The 19,314-nt window shown below is 41.0% G+C and overlaps 1 protein-coding gene across 1 annotated transcript in view; it reads right to left on the bottom strand.

Annotated features, from left to right (window-relative positions):
• Positions 1–19,314, bottom strand: part of CPNE4 (copine 4) — a 175,617-nt gene that overhangs the window by 103,976 nt on the left and 52,327 nt on the right. The window contains exon 5 of the mRNA XM_064587888.1: positions 18,429–18,518. Coding sequence (XP_064443958.1) covers positions 18,429–18,518 — 90 coding nt within the window. The remainder of the gene's footprint in view (positions 1–18,428; positions 18,519–19,314) is intronic.

The raw sequence follows: 19,314 nt of genomic DNA, 5'->3' as shown, positions 1-19,314 counted from the left end.
GTGCACTGTTAACAGTTATCATTTTGGTGTGTTTCCCTCTAGTCATATATACATGTGCACTTGCATGCACGTTCAAACACACACGTGTGCACACACATACACACACACCATCCATTTATTGACAATTCTTACATTTATGCCCCAGCCCAGCTCTCTCTTCTGAGAGTCAGACTCAAAGTGTCTGAACAATCAGTTGCCAGATTATTCAACTGTCCTGGTCTGCCCAAGACTGATGGTTTCCTAGGATGCGGAACTTTCAGTGATAAAACTGAGACAATCCTGGGCCAAACAGCCCACTGGAGGGCCCATAGACACCTTAAACTTAGCAAGTACAAAATTGAATTCATCATTCCCACCCCAAAACTCCTGCTCCTTCAATGGTCTGATCTTAAGGAATGGTGCCATTTTCTATCCATGTGACCATGCCAGGAATTAGGGACGAATTCTCGAGGCATTCCTCTTCTCTCTCTATCCAATAGCCACTCTGGTACCGAGTTTGGTTATCCCCGTCTGGTAACTCTTACTTGGGATTACTCCTATGACTTCTTTTTTTTTTAAATTTAATTTAATTTTATTATGTTATGTTAGTCACCATACAGTACATCATTAGTTTTTGATGTAGAGTTCCACGATTCATTGTCTTCTTATAACACCCAGTGCTCTATGCAGTACGTGCCCCAGAGCAATCTATACCTTCAACGCCATCCCGATCAAAATTCCAATGACATTTTTCAAAGTGCTGGAACAAACAATCCTAAAATTTGTATGAAAGTCCTATGACTTCTTTTTTTTTTTTAAATGTTTTATTTATTTATTCATGAGAGTCAGAGAGAGAGAGAGAGGCAGAGGCAGAGGGAGAAGCAGGCTCCCCGCCCAGCAGGGAGCCCGATGCGGGACTTGATCCCAGGACCCTGGGATCATGACCCGAGCCGAAGGCAGATGCTTAACCATCTGAGCCACCCAGGCGCCCGAAAGTCCTATGACTTCTAACCAGATATTCTGCTTCCAGCCTCACCCCATTCAATCAAAATTCCACAAAAAAGGCAGAATACTAATCCCAAGAATACAAACACGACCAAGTCACTCTACTGCATAGAACACTCAGTGCCTACCATTGCTCTCAGGAAAAAATCGTAACTCCTTAGCATGACCCACAAGATGCTGTTTATTACTTCAGTAGCTTTGCCAACTTTTATCCTGCCCTGGGGCCTCTGTCCCAACATGTTAAAATGTGGCAGCACTGGGTCTATTAATCACACACTTCTGGGCCTTTTTACATACTTTCAAGGTCCAGGATTAGATGCTATGTTCTCCCAGGAAGCCTCCTCTGAAGCCTGTAAATATGTTGTATTCTTTATAGTAGTGAGTTTACATAATGTACATGTCAGCAGAATTTTGAAGACGCATTGAGTCTTAAGAAACTTGCTGGGAGTTCTTGCATCAGACTGCTTTCCCCTCAGTACCCATCAGAGAAATCCAACAAGGGGCTCCATCCTCTCAGTCTATTGAGTTGAGCAGTGGTTCCCCACCATGTGTGCATATTAGAATCATTTTGGCAGCCTATCAAAATTGCTGATGCTTTGGCCTCATGCCCAGAAATTATTTAATCGATCTGAGATGGGGATCTAGGAATCAATAATTTTTAAAGCTCCCCAGGTGATTCCCATACGTGTCCAAGGTTGAGAACCCCTGCCATAGTTATGCTACTGCAGTGCCGCCTGGCATTGACATGGTTGTTTTCTGCCCATCCTAAGATTAACTGTGGGCTTCCTCGGCTATTGTTAGTCACAACCCAAACCTCCCCCAGAGGAAGCATTCCTTGCTTTAGCAGCAATGAAGTGCTGGTTTGATTTCCAAGTTGTTGAATTCCATCTTTATTTCTCAGTTGGACCGAACTCAGGAAGGGATGCCATGAATTTTCATTCTTAAACCCCACCAGAGAGGGAGCGATTAGAGATACATTTGACTAGAGTAGTTCTCAAGCAGGGGCAATTTTGCCCCCAAGGGGAAATTTGGCAATGTCTGGAGATAGTTTTGGTTGTCACAACTTGGGGTATGAGGTTGTGTTACTGGCATCTAGTTAGTGCAGGCCAGGGATGCTGTTAAATGTTCTACAATGCATGGGACAGCCCCCTGGAGCAAAGAATGATCTGGCTCAAATGTCAGTATTGTTGAAGCTGAGGAACCCCGATTGAGAGACTAGATGATCTCAACACTTCCTACTGGCTTTGTATCATTGACCAGCTGTGGAAGAGCCTTTGAGTATTGTGAAGAACTAGAGTGAAATGGGCAAAGGAATAAGCTAGTTTCAGAAAGAAGGAAACAATGGATGCAGATATAGAGTAGTTTTAAGGTGGAGATGGGTGACTTGAGGGAAACATGATAGTGAGATTGTCTCTTGACTATTTCTTCAATATCAGTGATTCTCCCCATGTGAACTCTGGACCAGCAGCATCAGCATCCCCTAGGAAGTTGTGAGAAATGCAAATTCTCAGGCCTCACCCCAGACCTACTGAATCAAAAACTCTGGGGTTTGGGCCCAGAATTCTGTATTTTAACAAGCTCTCCAGGAGATTCTGATGCATGCTCAAGTTTGACAACATTGTTCTAGATCATACGTTGACCTGTCATAAGGTCTGCTGCGGTTTGGTACATTGTATGCCTTCAAGAGTGGGTTTCATTACTGGGAGTGGCAGGGGTGAGTGAATTGCAAGAGTGCTTATGAAGAGGGCCAGCTGGTCTGCAGGGGAGATGAGCTGGAGGTAATGCTTCCTGACAAGTCCATTTAGTGATTTTTACTCTTTCATGGGATAGCTGTCATAAAATGTTTTAAATGACAGTTCAACCAGGCATGCAGGTGGTCAATAACAATAATATTTGGGTAGATGTTTAACTGCCAGGGAGAAGGAAAGGAGAGAAAAAAAAGATAAGTAAATTACAGAAAAGGTTCTGAGAATCAGAACATAGAGAATGGCCCTTTCTTTTCTCAGCCACTCCAAGACTTAATTGAATTCTGCTTGTCTCACCCACCCCATCACTCTCCCACCTCCCCTCCAAATCTCATGGCTTAAAGGTAAACCAGCATTCATCATTCCTACTAGGAGTCTTAGTCCCTGCTATTTCAGAGATGGTTTGAAGGAAGTAATGTACCTGACCGGGAACTATGCCAGTGAAATGAGAGACCTGATTTTTGGAAAATCTACCAGGCTGCTTTCCTTCCCATTCCTTTTCTGAGAATTTAGGTCCCCTTATCCTCCAAGAGCTCTGCTGTGAGAGCCAGGTGAGGCCAAGACACTGTTCCTTCTTTCTGTGACTTTCATTCCAGCCCCTCCCCCCTGAAGGAGAGTCTTTCCCTGCTGGTTTCCTCCTCATCCAGACTCTTCCCTTCCTTTTTTTCCTTCTTACAATTCTGAGGCTGGTAGAGGGAAAGATGTGCTTAAATTTGATAGAAAAACTATGGGAGGGGGATATAATGATAAATGGACTGCATTTGGGGATTCTCTAAGACACTAACAATAAGGAAAGAGAGCTTCCATAATGAATTTAGACTTGCCTTGAAAGGAAGTGTCACAGGTCAAAAGTGATGTGATGACACTAATAAATTAATCAGTAGTGTCAATAGACGTGAGGATAAGAATAAATGGATGAGAGGACTGTTTTTCTTAGAGCCTTTAAAAGGGCAGACCAAATAGCACAAACTTGGCAGAATGTCTTCATAGGATCTAGTTAATGTATATATGGGCATCTATATATATACACATATACATTCATCCATGCTTCTGTCCATTAAGCTGATATTTATTAAGCACTATATGCAAGCTATAACTATATGCAAGCACTCTTTTAGGGGCTGAGGAGACAGAGGTGAATTAGATAGCCAGTTCCTTTCCTTCAGACCTTGGTATTTGCACAACAGTAACCACATAAACAAATAGACATGATTATGGATGATGTGTAGATGCCATGAGGAAGACTGATAAGGTGGTAAGATGGATTCTAACTTGAGGAATGCATGTACAAACAATGAAGCCTGGAAGGCGTCTCTGAGTGGCTGAGTTTGGAGCCGACACCTGAAGGTTAAGAATGGGCCAGCCAGGGGCACCTGGGTGGCTCAGTCGGTTAAGCGTCTGCCTTCGGCTCTGGTCATGATCCCCGGGTCCTGGGATCGAGCCCTGCCTCAGGCTCCCTGCTCAGCGGGGGAGCCTGCTTCTCCCTCTCCCTCTGCCTGCCACTCCCCCTGCTTGTACTTTCTCTCTCTGTGTCAAATAAATAAATAAAATTAAAAAAAAAAAAAAAGAATGGGCCAGCCATTCAGAGGTGGAGAGGGGGTGAAGGGGGACACCTAGGGATTTCAGGCATATATCAGGTTCTAGAAATGTGAACTCGGGGGCTATCTGAGCCTACTAAGAAAAAAAATATCCATAACGTAACCAAAAGTGTGACTGCGAGTCCTTTCAATGGCATGCTGAAGCTTTAACAGGCCCGCCCAAGGATGCTTTATTTTTCTACATGAATATACCATTGCTTGATTTTCCTCTTTATTATCTATGAACTAAGAGCTCAGACTCTGTGAAGTTATACATGGTAAACTTGTATATGATACAGTGATTTCTGTCTGGTAGCAAAGATAACCCTGAAGTTTATGATTTATTGCTGTGAAGGACATTAACCCATTTTATCTCTAGAACTCTCTTAGTCCTGTTTAAAGAAAAAGACTATGTAAACCCGATTCTTCAAAATGCTCTTGGAGAACAGTCTGATCATCTATTGGTTTCCTCATTAATGAATGAGGTGAATAAAATCTTTGACATATGTTCATTTGATAGTTGGATGAATGTCATACTTTTAACTTTTTGAAAATTATACTTTGACAAGACTCACCATGGCTTAGCTCAGAGGTCTGGAGTCCAGAGATCAGCTTTAATGAATTTACAAAGCCCTAGAATTGTATGCATTTTAAAAGCAAATATCCTATTAACTTAATCAGACTCTCCAGAGGGTCTTCGTGTCAAACGGCTAACCAAAGTAGAATCTCTCAAGACTCCTCACCCACCCTTGCCTTGATTTTTTCCATCTTTTTGCCAAGTCACTTTCTGATTGATAATTTTGCTTCATGAGTATTCAGATATCAGGAAAGGAGAACCTTGTGTGGAGCAGAAGGATTATAGTTCTTGTTAAATTAATTTATTAAAATTGTATTGAAAGTTTTGTAATTTAATATATTGGCTTCTTGACTTACGCATCTACCTCTACTATGAATCAATTTTTCCAGGTCTCATCAAGTTGGGGTGATTGGACTAAGCTGAGTTCCTATACAAGCAAAGAAGCTGCAGACCACACCAGGGGAGATGGAACTCTGGCTGGAGCAGTCCAGCCTGAGCATCCTCTGTAGGCATCATGAAGAGGTGTCTCCATCTCGTTTCTTTCTAACTCTATAGGGTGGAGGCAGGGGAGATGATCATTCTAACTTTCTTCTCCTTATTGGTGTGGCACAAAAGCATTTGTGTCCTTTCTGCAATGAGTCAAAGGACACTGGAAGAAAGGTAATTTATATGCTCTCAGGGAATAAATAATTCATTTCTTATGAAGTCAACCTGTTGTCCCCTGACGTTAATTTCATGTGCTCCCCACAGACGAAACCCTGGCTTTCCCCAAGACTTTTCTGGAAATCCAAGCACTTTTGCAGACAGCTGGGATCTCACAGGCAACATCTCCATAAGGAGATGCTGATACCTCCTCCAGCTCCTGAGAAAGAGGGACTGTGGCATTCTGCCAAGTACCTAAAAATGGGTCATTTCTCTTGGGCTCAAGGGCTCTCTCTTTATAAAAGCTATACTTCCTAAGAGATAGCTCTCTTACTATTTTGTTTGGTAATTCTATTGAAAAGACTTTACAGAGAGAAATGCCCAGGATGGCTGCAGATTGCAATACTTTAAAAAATTTTCCTGTTTAATGTTTGAAATGTGGCAGAGTAGCTGAATGTCCTACAGAAACTGACTCAATGCAATGGCCTCTTTGGATGTCAACTTAGTTTGTGGAAGCCTTCCTATTGACAAGGCTAGGTTTAAAAACAACATTTCCAAAAGTGCAAAAATAAAAATTGAGCTCTTGAGGCAAGTTTTTCAGCTTCAATATTAACAAAGTGGTGCAATGAACGATGAAGTGGTTCCCGTTAATAAACAAATAAGTAAACAAGTGAATACAAGCAGCAACCAAGAATAACTAGCAGAAATGAATGTCTTGGTCACCAGCATACAGCATCATTTGGACAGAGCAGGGACCCCACCAGTTTGAATTATGCCACAAAGTTGCATCAGGAGATTCTCAAACTTTTTGCTTAGAATACTCCTTCCACTTCATCATTCAGCAACTTTGTCTAGCTTCCTAGTTTTATTCAAGCATCCTTCCAGTAGCTGATTAGCTATCTTAAGTTTTAGTACAGAAGTGGACATAGATGGGTTAAATAATGTGGAATCTGTGATTTGTTGAGATGGAAGTTCTCTCTAGTGGAGAAATGTCCTCTTTGGGTGACAAGAGGGCTCCCTCTGCACCTTAAATGATTTCACCAGGGCACTGATGAGTGTTTATTTGGTGCTCTTAGTTCAGAATGTCAAAGTATCTTCCAAAGGTGATTTCTTCAAAAACATATTTGGGGTTAGTCAACGACAGAGCAACTGTTGGGACAACTGTCCCAGCAAAATAGTTTGACCAGGTTACATCACCTTTTTTATGTTCTTTGTTCACAACGGTGGTGAAAAGAAGGACCACCCCTCCCGCCTTAGAAGGATTTCTGAGAGGGGGGAATCTGGGGGTGAGAAAGCTCTTAGAAGCTGTCACACCCTCATCCCAGATTGCTGAGACAAGAGCCATCATCAGGTAAAGTATGCCGGGTGTAGGCAGATGTCAAACACTCCTAGGACAATAATACCTAGTAGTTGTTTCACAATGGGAAGTTCAAAGTAATGGTAACAGGAAGGAGGTTCTTTTGGTAATAAATTTTTTTATTGTGGTAAAAGATATGTAACATAAAATCATTTTAAGTGTAGAGCTCTGTGGCATTAAGTGCACATTGTTGTGCAACCAGCACTACCGTCTGTCTCCAGTACTTTTCCATCTTCCCACTGAAACTCTATATCCATTAAACACTAACTCCCACGATTCGTTTTTAAAAAAATTTAAGACCAGATTGTGTGGTTTCCTGGTTTAAAAAAAAACACCCAAAACCCAGAATACTTGCTTTAGCAAGGTGTGCTCTCTTCCCAGATAGATATTAAGGAAATCAGATCTAATTCTCACTGATGAAACATTATCTTGGCATTGAAGAACCTACCATTGACCCCGTTTGAAGGAGACCCATTCCTTCTCCTTTGGAATCATTAAAGACTGGGCAGAGGAGGGCTCCCATTCGCAGCAGAAGCCTGACACATAAAGGGGTAGAATTTTCTCCTTGGATGGTGTTGATTGAAAAAGGAAAAAAGGGATGGGATCCTAACATAAGGGGACTGAAAATAGAAAAAAAGGCTTAAAGGAAAAGAGAGATGAGAGGTTGGGAGAGAATTGCTCTGGCCGTATGTGGGTAGCGGCTACTCTTCTGGATAGCACACATGTGGAATATTTCTATTATCAGAAAGTTTTATTAGATAGGGCAGCTATAGGGCGCCTGGGTGGCTCAGTTGGTTAAGCGACTGCCTTCGGCTCAGGTCATGATCCTGGAGTCCCGGGATCGAGTCCCGCATCGGGCTCCCTGCTTGGCAGGGAGTCTGCTTCTCCCTCTGACCCTCCTCCCTCTCATGCTCTCTGTCTCTCATTCTCTCTCTCAAAATAAATAAATAAAATCTTTAAAAAAAAAAAAAAAAAAAAAAAGATAGGGCAGCTATAAAGTATAGTTTCCAGAGTTAGATGGGCTTGATCCTGCCTATGTAGCATGCAAGCTCTGTGAATTTAAGCACGTTATTTTATCTTTTCAAGCCTCAGTTTTCTCATCTGCAAAATGGGGACAATAACAATATCTTCCAGTGGAAGAACCAGCTAGTTGGGCACCAAACATTTGTTTTCTTTTCTAGGCCCCAACAAGATCACATTTCACAGCCTCCTTTGCAGTTCAGTGTGGTCATATGACTAAGTTCTAGTCATTGGAATATAGGCAAGCAATGCCAAGTGCTGTTTTCAGCTAAAACTTCTGGAGAGAGTCCTCTCCACATCTTTTCCCTTCTGCATGCTAATGAAAATAGCAATGAAGCCCCAAGGTATGGATGAACCACAAGAGAGAAGCAACTGGGTTCTCCAATCACTGCATGAAGGAGAAACAACACTGATTGGGAAGATTTATCTTTGATTATTATGTGAGCTAGAAATAAACTTCTACTGCATGGGTGTTCTTGGTTACTGCAGTATCATTTCACCTAAGGTAAGTATAGAGTTGAATGAGATAATTTAAGCAAAGTGTCCAGTATAGTACCGGGTAGCTGGTGAATGCTCAGTAAATGTTAGCTGTCTTTCTGTAGTGAAGAGCAAGGGCCACAGAGCATGAGAGACCTGGGTTTAAATTAGGCTGCACTACTTAGCTGTGTAATCTTAAGCAATTTGCTTACACATATTGAATTCCCAATCTGTAAAAAAGAGGGAATATTAATGAAAAGTGAAAGAATTATTAAAGTTGAGAGAGTATGTAACTTTTCTTTAATTTAGAAGCCCCCTTTATTCCTGCATGATTTCACACTATTTAAGCTGGTTATTGCTTTCCCATGCCACAGTATTGATTACAGGTCTCAGTAGAGGCAGCCTGCTGGGGCTGGGATGCCATTTACTTAAGTGGAGTTAAGAATTCCTGTGCCATGCCGATCCAATACAGAGACACCTATATGTCTGCAATCCTCTGGTAATTGTAGGACATTTAGGCTGAGTGAACTATTGACAGGCACAAACCCAGAAGCCCTTGAGCCCAGAAGGCCATAAAAAAAGCACTTGGATTTTAACAGATCTCAAGAGAACAAAACAAGTCCATGGGCCATTCAGGCTCTTTTTCCCCCTTTCAGTTGTAAGGTAGATAGAGAAGGAAGTGAATTTGCTTTCAACGGCCTGAGACTGTCTTTATTATAGGGGTTTCCAATAATGCCAAATATAGTTATTGATGGACCTCTTAATTCCTTCCACCTTCCTGTGTTTTGCACCAAGAATCAGAAAATGTTGGTGTAATGCATGGGGTACCTAATAATCGAATCTATGGGTTTGGGGGAATTATGGGGCTGAATTGGGGCCATTGTCAAGGACTGAGATCTGGGGGTTAGAACTGAGATGTTTTTTTGTTTGTTTTTTTGTTTTCCTTTTCAAGCATTAAGAGTCAGAAGGTTTGTTAGAGAAAAACAGGATGCAGCAGAAAGAAAACAAGTTTGGCAACTAAGCCCAAAGAAACAGAAGAAAAATAAGAGGCACTTAGGAATCCAGGCGTTAGGAGTCACATGGTGTTGGGAATAAAGGGGGAAGGTCCAAGGCAAACTCAAAAACATACTCCTAGAGTCCAGTCCATTTGGCACTTGTGAGTCAGTCTGGCTCAGAGAGTACAAAGCAAAGACAATGAATTTGTGGTGAAAATACAATTTCCATTCAAGATGGCCTGGTCACACTTGAGAAAGGGAGAGATACCATTAGTTCTCTCTAACCAAAGGACAAATGGTAAGGATTTCATATAGGAGGAAGAGCAGAACGTATGCATACATATGCACTCAGCTTTGCAATAAAAATACTGACCTACCTAAGAGAAGTACCAGCAAGTCAGCTAGGTTTGGAGAATCAGTAGGAGGACAGTGTTTCTCAATGTGTGGTTGGGAAATGGCTTGTACCAACATTGTTTAGGAAAGTTGCTAAAGTGAAGATTCCAGGACCACTGGGGTCTAGGATCCTGGTTCAGGATCAGCACCTTTCTGATTGGCCAGAAATCCAACTTTGGGGGTATCATATGGGGGCTCATGAACATGGCTATTCTAAATCAGTCATGCATGGCTACAGAAAAGAGAGGGCATAAAGGGTGAGTAAGATGAATCGTGGGTAAAAATGTCATTTGTTAGTTGCTTTGGACTTTGGGCCTCCTCTCATGCTGTCATGGGCTCTTGAGTCCTATAACCTCTGCTTTGACTTTGGGGACCTGCTTCTCCTTTTTTTCTGTTACTTCCTTCTGCCTGTTTTCTTGCTTGTGCCCATTGCACCATGCCCTCAGTGAAAAACTGGGCCTCTCTCTTGCATAGGCGTGGGGACAGGTTGATACAGAGATCACCCTAGATACCTCTCCAAGGCAACCATACTCAGAAAATACCTAATGAACTCTGCATGGAGAAAGTGTTCAGGTTACCTGTGTGGTTTGAGAATTAGAGAAGGAGATAGGAAATGGCCTTGAGGTGCTTATATAGTGTCTTTCTTTCTTTCTTTTCTTAAGATTTTATTTGTTTATTTGAGAGAGACACAGAGAGAGACTAAACATGAGTAGGGGGGAAGGGCACAGGGATAGGGAGAAGCAGATTTCCCGCTGAGCAGGGAGCCTAATACAGGGCTCGATCTCAGGACCCTGGGATCATGACTTGAGCTGAAGGCAGACAGTTAACCTATTGAGCCACCCAGGTGCCCCTATATGGTGTTTTTCTAGACTTTTCTGTCATGGCATCTTCCCATAGTATGAGGTACAGTTAGGGTGTTAACAATGTGTTAATAATGCCTGGTGATAGTGCCTTCTCACCCTCTTCTCTAAGACCCTTGTCTGGTAGAATCTATTCTGAATACTAGCATTGCCTTCTAAAGAATATATACTGGATATTCATAATGCATTGATGAAATCAAAAGAAATTATTAATATCACATTTCATGGAATTTAAGAGGCACACATTTTCTTCTAACCACACATTGGTAAGAAAACATTGCATTATAACTTCATTAAGAACTTTTTTCCCCCTCAGTGGTGATTTATATAACTGGTAGTTTCTCAGTCTTCATGAAATATGTTATATACAGACAAGTCTTGTTTCTGTTAACTGTTAGAATGATGGTAAATAAAACATTCTGGTTGGTTCAGGGTTAAGTGATATGCTTTATCAAGATGATTTATTTTCTAAGAAAGATAACAAAATAGAGACAGTACAACTCAATAAAAAGAGCATTAAAATTCACATTTGATTGCATGGGGGTGTTAAGCCTCAGTTTTTTCATCTGTAAAATGAAGATGAAGCTACCTCACTGTATGTTTGGAAGTAAATGAAACTAGGATTTTGATAGGGACTGTAATATATCATAGAAATCATGGATAAATTAATTAAACAGCTAATATTAAATACAAGTCTACATCTATTCAGGAAGTAGAGCAATGTCTTTTGTCTCTAGGGTTGCCAAAACAAACAAGAATCTTCTCTGAATGCCAGCACAGGTCTTTGAGGCTCAGTACATGTGGCTAAGAAAGCACTAAGCCTCTGACACCTTCATAATCACTTCAAAAATTAATTTCAGTGAGAATGAAGGGAAAAGCACTATAGAATTTTCTACTATGGTGATGAATAAGACAAAGATGTCTTCTTTTTCCTTTACTATTCAACACTGTATTGGGAGTATTAGTCCATGAAAATAAAGAAGAGCAATAACTAGAGCCATCAGGATAGTAAGTATGGGTAAAAGCTCTCTATTTTCAGATGATATAATTATACAGTTGGAAAATGCTGAAAAAGTAATAGAAAATTACTATAAACAATAATAGAACTTAATAAAATTGCAGTTTAAGAAAACAAACAAAATTCAGGGCACCCGGGTGGCTCAGTCGGTTAAGTGTCTGCCTTCGGCTCAGGTCATGATCCCAGGGTCCTGGAATCAAACCCCGCGTCGGGCTCCTTGCTCAGTGGGAGCCTGCTTCTCCCTCTCCCTCTGCCCCTGCCCCTGTTTGTGGGCTCTCTCTCTCTCTCACTCACTCTCTCAAATAAATAAATAAAATCTTTGAAAAAAAGAAAACAAACAAAATTCAATAACTTTATATTGACAAATGATAGAAGGCATAATGGAGGATTCCCTTTATAAGAGTCAAAGAAACAAATAAAAACTAGGCATAAATTGAAATATAAATATTGGAAACGTATAAGAGAAAAACATTAAGCACTCCTGTAGACATAAAAGAAGACTTGAACAAATGGGAAGACATTCCATATTCTAGGATAGGAAGATTCGATATTAAAGAGGTTTCCTCTGCAATATCAATAAAAATACCATCAAGGTTTTTTTTTTCCCCTGGTACTAGTTGTTTGTAAAGCTAAATGGACAGAAAAAAAACAAGCAAAATGTCCAGAAAAACCCTTAAAGAGACAAAGAATACAGAAGTGGAAGGAGCTAGCTCTGCCAAGTATTAAAGTGTACTACAAAATGCCTGTAAGAGAAGATGGTAAAAAGTGGTATAGGGACAGGAAAGGAAGCTACATTTTTCTGAATATACTTGTTCTGTAGTTTTTTTGTTTTTGTTTTTTTTTAAGATTATTTATTTATTTATTTGACAGAGAGAGAGATAGCGAGAGCAGGAACACAAGCAGGGGGAGTGGGAGAGCGAGAAGCAGGCTTCCTGCCGAGCAGGGAGCCCGATGTGGGACTCAATCCCAGGACCCTGGGACCATGACCTGAGCCAAAGGCAGACGCTTAATGACTGAGCCACCCAGGCGCCCTACTTGTTCTGTAGTTTTGACTTGAGAATCATGTAAAGATTTTACATAGTTATAGAGCAAAATTAAATTTGTAAAAAAAATTCCTAGAAACTGAACGCAAAATGAAACAAATGAACTGAGAGTTCTATGGGATCGAGGTTTAGCTATGGAGAGGAACTGTTTCAAGAAGACTTTTAATATACAACTCAGCATCTGCAAGATGGATCCAATGGTGAAAAAGAATTTCAAAATTTCAAAATTCATGAATTTTGAAATGTATACCAGAAAGCAAGGAAACTATTAATTACTATTAAGTTATGTCAAAAGAACTCGAGTTAAGGTGATTAACATAACATAATAAAATAAAATAAAATAAAAAGAACTCGAGTTAACTTAAAGCAATTTTCATTGGTTAAACATGCAGCAATTCAAGATTTCAAAGGAATAATAACTGAAATAGACTGAAACTCTCAGATATATTTTTTAAAATTTACAAATTTTTTTAAAAAGATTTTATTTATTTGAGAGTGAGCAAAAGAGAGAGCAGGGGCAGGGGCAGAGGGAGAGGGAGAAGCGGACTCCCTGCATGGGGCTCAATCCCGGGACCCTGGGATCATGACCTGAGCTGAAGGCAGACACTTAACCCACTGAGCCACCCAGGCACCCCCAAATCCATAAATTCTTAATAATACTGGGGGACTTCACTAGTCACCTATGGAGGATGCAAGAGAATTAATTTATTATTCTGAAAATTGGTTTAAAAAGAAGGAAAGATAAAACATTTTTCCTATCTTTCTTATATGAATCACACCTCAGGGAATCAAATAGTAATTAAAGGGAAAGTTTTTCTTTACAGAAGACATTAAACAATAAATAAAGAAGTAATGATAGAATTGGAAAGTTACCATTTTGAAAACCCTAACAAACTAACGAATGTAGGCAATGTTCCTCAAATGACTGTTCACGCCCTAAGAAAGCTGCATCACTTATAAAAAGCATTCTTGCTAGAAAACAGATCTCAAATATGATCAAGTCCAACTACTCACTTATAGGGAACACAGAATGTGAGAAATGCCACAGGATAAACCAATATGGTTTCTTCAATAAGTAAATTGCAAGGAAAAAAAAGAAGGAACTAACAGATTAAAAGAAACTTCAGAGATATTTTGGTCTAATGCAATGCTTGGACCTTATTTAGACCCCAATTTGAAAAAAAAAGAAAAGCAAAAAAAAAAAAATATATATATCTTAATAAATGAGGCAGGCTGTCAGTCAAATATGAATAGTGGCAGAATATTTGATGATATTAAGGAGGCTTAGTTAATATTCTTAGATATATAATATAATTAGATATCATATAATGGTTTATGGTTATGTTTATAGAATGATTCCTTACTCTTTAGAGATACATACTGAAGCATTTTGGGGTGAAATGATATCAGGGACAAGGCCACATCATGACCTTCATTGGCCCTCAGCACTTTTGCCTTCATGGGTCCCCTCCCACCATAGTAGATTTTTGGGATCCTAAAAATATCATTGCTTTCTGAGGTGAGAAAAAATTAAAACATTTTATTCAGTCTTACAAGTTCATTTTTTCCTTTCTAATCTTAAAAGAAATGAAAACATCTTCGTGGACTCCTGAAAGTCTGCTGGGCCCTGGCACCGTGCTTAATGGATGTGTTTGCCCTGGTCTGGGATTTGCTTCAAAACAATCCAGTGGGGAGAGGAAGGGAAATGGATATTAGGGGTGTGTGTGAAGGAAAATTGGCCATGAGACAGTAATTGTTGAAGTTGTGTGCCTGGGCATGGGGAATTATCATATCATCTTTCTCCTTTTATGTATGTTTGAACATTTCCACAATAAGTTAAAGCATCAGTTTCTGAAAAAAAGGCTTCTTTGAATGTTTTTATTTTTTACACAAAGGAACAGTACAGAATAAATAAAAGCAAAATAAAAAGCTGGTTATTTGAACTTCGTGTTCATGTGGGTCCTGAATAAATAAGAATCAAAGATATCAAGCCTCATTTGACACAAAGACCCAATTGTTAAAATTTTGCTAAGATTTAAAATCTAACCTGAGAGTGTTTGTAAAATTAAAAAATTTTTAATTTGCTTTCTAGTTTTTTGATGGTAGGAAGAATGACACCCATATGGATGAAAATGCTGCCTACCAATAGGGAACCATTTTATTTTGGAGCAAGCTGGCTAGGGACAGCATTATGAGAATTTCACAGTGGCCTTTGTGACAAAATAATGAATACAAATGAAGGGCAATACAGGAAGTCTATCCTGCCTTTCAGAAAAGCTGCATTTGGATATTGTGAGCAGGTGAGTGCAATATAGGCTTTGTGACAGAGTAAACTCCAGTATACCAAATATTGGTGTGGGCAATTCTCCACCTCACCCCAACCCCCGCCCCAGTAAGGTTAGACACCCCCTGCTGACCTCTCAGTACTTCCCTCTCTCCTCTATCCATTCACTCTGCAAAAAGGTACTGGACATTTCTGTGCCAAGCACTGTGCTCGACACCTGTATACAGAGTGAACAAAACCTGGCTCTCACCCTGAAGGAGCAAACTGGAAAGGACAAGTCAGCTACTGAGGAGACAGAGATGTAAATGGAAACTTTCAAAACAAGTTGACAGGCATTTTATTTTAAGATTTTCTTTATTTGTCAGAGAGAGAGGGCATGAGCGGGAGGTGGGGGGGAGGGGAGAGGGAGAAGCAGGCTCCCCACTGAGCAAGGATCCCCATGCAGGACTCTATCCCAGGACCCTGAGATCATGACCTGAGCCAAAGGCAGCTGCTTACCCGACTGAGCCACCCAGGCATCCCACAGCTTGAGAGGTATTTTAATGGGGTAGGTGGAGAGGGTTAGAAGGCATCCCACAGAAGTGAAAGAGGAAAGTTTTCTGGAAGCAGAGGGAAATTTAAGAGACCTGAAGGGAAGTAGCATGTTTCAAGAAAAGCAGACTGAGGAATGCATTCTGGGCAGAGAGAGAGGTGTGTGCAAAGCTGAGAAGGCTGGGACAGTGCAGATAGGTATGTATGCCAGGCAGAAAAGCGGTGATAAAGGGGAGACTGGGTGCTGGAAAATGCTATGAAGACACTAGGCCATGGGGAAGTGGTCATGAAGAAGCACATGTCAGGGCGCCTGGGTGGCACAGTTGGTTGAGCGTCCAACTCTTGGTTTCAGCTCAGGTCATGATCTCAGGGTCATGAGATCAAGCCCTGTGTTGGGCTCCATGCTCAGCACAGAGTCTGCTTGAGATTCTCTCTCCCCTTCCCTCTGCCCCTCTCACTCATGCTCTCTCTCAAATAAATAAATAAGTCTTAAAAAAAAAAAAGAGAGAGAGAAGTAAATGTCTATACCAGGGTCCTTCAAGTGTGGACTGAAACCAGCAGCAGCAACATCACCCAGGAACTTCTCAGGCCCACTGTAGACCTCCTGTATCAGAAACTCTGAGGATGGGGTTCAGCAGTCTGCATTTTAGCAAGTTTTCTACGTGATTCTGATGCACGCTAAGTTTGAAACCATTGGTTCTCAATCGGGAGCAATTTTACCTTCCAGGAAACATCTAGCAATATCTGAATAGACCTTTGGCTCTAAGACTGATGGGGCTGGAGTACTATTAGCATCTAGTAACCAGGGATGCTGCTAAACATTGTAGAACGCATAGGACAAGCCCCCACAACAAAATCCAAATGTTAATGGTGCAGCTGTTGAGAAGCCCTGATCCTTCCTTCTTCCCTTTCTCCCGCTCCCTCTCCAACTCCCTATATCTTTCTTTCTCATCTATCTATCACCCATTATCTATCTCCTTTTTTCCCACTTGTTCCTCTACAGACAGCAGAACACTCACAGGACCATAGAGGGCTTCTTTTGTGAATTTTTGTTTATACCATTTCAGACAACCCTCTCCTTTTATTCAATTCGTAACTCCCTATGACAAAGTTGATCTACAGCTAATGGACATATTATTTGATTTCTGCCCCACGTAGGGCCAATTATCTCGCTGGGAATGGAATGGGGGTTGCCCAGAATACAGGCAGCAATCACCACCCTAGGCCTGAAGCTGAAGCTCTTGGCATTCTGCATATGAACTGACACATGAAGTCCCAAACAGCCAGGAGTCCTGATTTTGACATGAAAGACAGTCTTGATGGCAAGTGAGGCTTGAAATATCTTAGCTCTTATCAGAGACAAGATATTCGGGACAACTCTGAGTTGCTCCTCAAGAACATGGAGAGAAGCGTATCTGCTGAGAGTTCAAGCACAGAGTCCACACAGAACAGTATGAAGCAAAGATATACAAGGTCACATTAAAGAAGCTGGGACTAACCAACCAGACAGGATTCTAATCTGACAATACTGTCAAATCAAAAAAACTCTATCAGAAGAAGGCTTGTGGGGCAAAAAGGGTGAAGACAATGTAAAGTTACAAAGACAAACACTGGCAAAGCCCATCTAACAGTTTCCAGGGGATTAGGTGTGCTGAAAGATCAACATGAATGGTTAGTCTGCCTCATGGACCTATCTTCCCTTAGGGAGGTAGAGGCCCTAGGCTTTCGGAGTCTGAAGCCATTCACCATCCCTGTTATTCAGCACCCCTGGCTCTGCTGTCAGACTATTATAGCAGCCTTCTGATAGCTGTCTTTCCTATGGCTGGCCCACAGAGAGACAGTGTCTTGATTAAGCTGATGTGAATGCTGAGGTTGCTTGATGGGCATGTTTCTCACTGAAAATGAATTAATCGGCCTTTCAGTTTATAGGTTCCGGTCTCTACTGAATTTACTTAGTCATCCTGAGTTGGTAGAATCAACTCTGGGGCATGGATAACATGGAGTTTCTGGACTCCCAAGGCAGAAGGAGGGTCAGAGCTTAGACCATAAAAAATGCTTCCTGGAGTCTGCTCCCGGCATTCTACCTCTTGTTTTTCTTTGGTCAATCTCACAAGGTGTCTTTTCTTCCAACATATATATTCCCATGATACCCAAAAAGCATTTATGGTAGATTGAAAAAAATGGCCACCATACTTGGCAGCTCTTCTCACCAAGAGGCAGTCTATTTCCTCACCCCTTGAGTCTGGGATGGCCATGTGACTTGCTCTGGCCAGTAGAATATGGAGGAAGTGACCTCATATGAGTTCTGTGACTAGACCTTAAGAGACTTTGTTTACAGCTTTTGTTCTTGCTCTTTCAGAACTCTAAGGTCACTATGTGTACAAGTCTCCAAGCTAGCCTTCTGGATGATGAGAGATAAATGGCTCAAATACCCAATCATTCCAGATGATAGCTAGTCAAGCCCCAGAAGCAGAGTCACCTTGCAAATACATGAGAGTCCAAGCAAGACCAAGAGAAGAACCTCCTAGATTAACTCAATTTGCTGATGCATAGGGTCATAAGCTAAATAAATGATTATTGTCTTAAGCTACTAAATTTTGGATTGTCTGTTATGCAACAGCAGATAACTGATACAGTGTTTGTATTTTTAATATCTCCCAATTGCACCATGAACTTATTGCCACAGTTTGTCTCTGAGAAGCCACGGATTTTGCCTCTTGACATAACACAGTCAGGATTTATCTTGGACTATCTCATGAGCTTCAATGGCTCCTGCAGAGGAAATAGCCCCTGCATCTTCCATCAAGATGCTAAGAGATTTGCCTAAGTGGTACAGAAAATGTTGGGTTTGCCAACATTCACATGAGGAGAAAGAGGAGAGTTAAATACATAAACAATTGCATTTCTCGGAAATAGATTTCTGACCTTCAGCCGGCGGTCTGGATCTCCACTGCATAGAGAATTGACTGATACTTTGAATGATTTCCAGGCTGGGCTTAAGTTATTCATAACAACCTGAGGAAAGAAAGAGAGGAAGAGGAGTGGTGGGTTGGGGAAGAAATGCTTGACATTTTCACATTTCAACATAAAAACTGTTAGAGAAACATTGTGGCGCTTATGAAAAGGACAATTGCCTGGAATAGATGTCTTAATGAAAACATGGAGTAGAAAATCTTTTAAGGGTTCCCATTAAGTGGGTCATTATGGGCAGAACTCCTGTGGCCACTGGCCTGGCTGTTGTCTCATAAATAATGACAGTAATATATTCCAGCATGTAGATGCTGGGGATGACCCCTCTATATCAAATGGAGCTAGGATTGAGGAGGCAGGCCTACCTCTGGCCTCTGATAAAGGATCTCCAGTTCTATAGGACTGTCATTCCTATGCAGTGTAAGTAAAGACCCTTGGTTGGTGTAGAGATTGTTAGCAGGTCATTTCTACTGCTAAAGAATTGAATGGTTTTTGGTAACTCATGACCTCGAGTCAGAGCAGATTGCAAGTCAGAGGAGAAGTTTCTTTTAAAAGAAAAACCCCAGGAGTATACTTATACCAGCTATCCTAGGAAGGCATAATAGGGCAGAGCTTCAAATCTTCAGTGTCACAAACTAAGTCTATAACAGTGAAATCCTTTTGGAAGCAGCTTGCTAATTAATCCTGTCCAAGAATCCATACGAGTCATCTTAGTCTGCCATCACTATGATTCAAATAAGTCAACTGGGCTTAGAATGTATGAGTATTTGCTCTGTGCCTAGGATTGTACTGTGTACTTTAGGATAGGGGTTCCCAAAGTGTGGTCCTTAGAACAGCAGGA

The sequence above is a fragment of the Mirounga angustirostris genome, unplaced genomic scaffold (genome assembly GCF_029215605.1).
Source record: "Mirounga angustirostris isolate CCGP_5_RB_7025 unplaced genomic scaffold, mMirAng1.0.hap1 SCAF_1, whole genome shotgun sequence".
NCBI lineage: Eukaryota > Metazoa > Chordata > Mammalia > Carnivora > Phocidae > Mirounga > Mirounga angustirostris.
The sequence above is the reverse complement of the archived record's forward strand: the minus strand, read 5'-3'. Positions and strand labels throughout refer to the sequence as shown.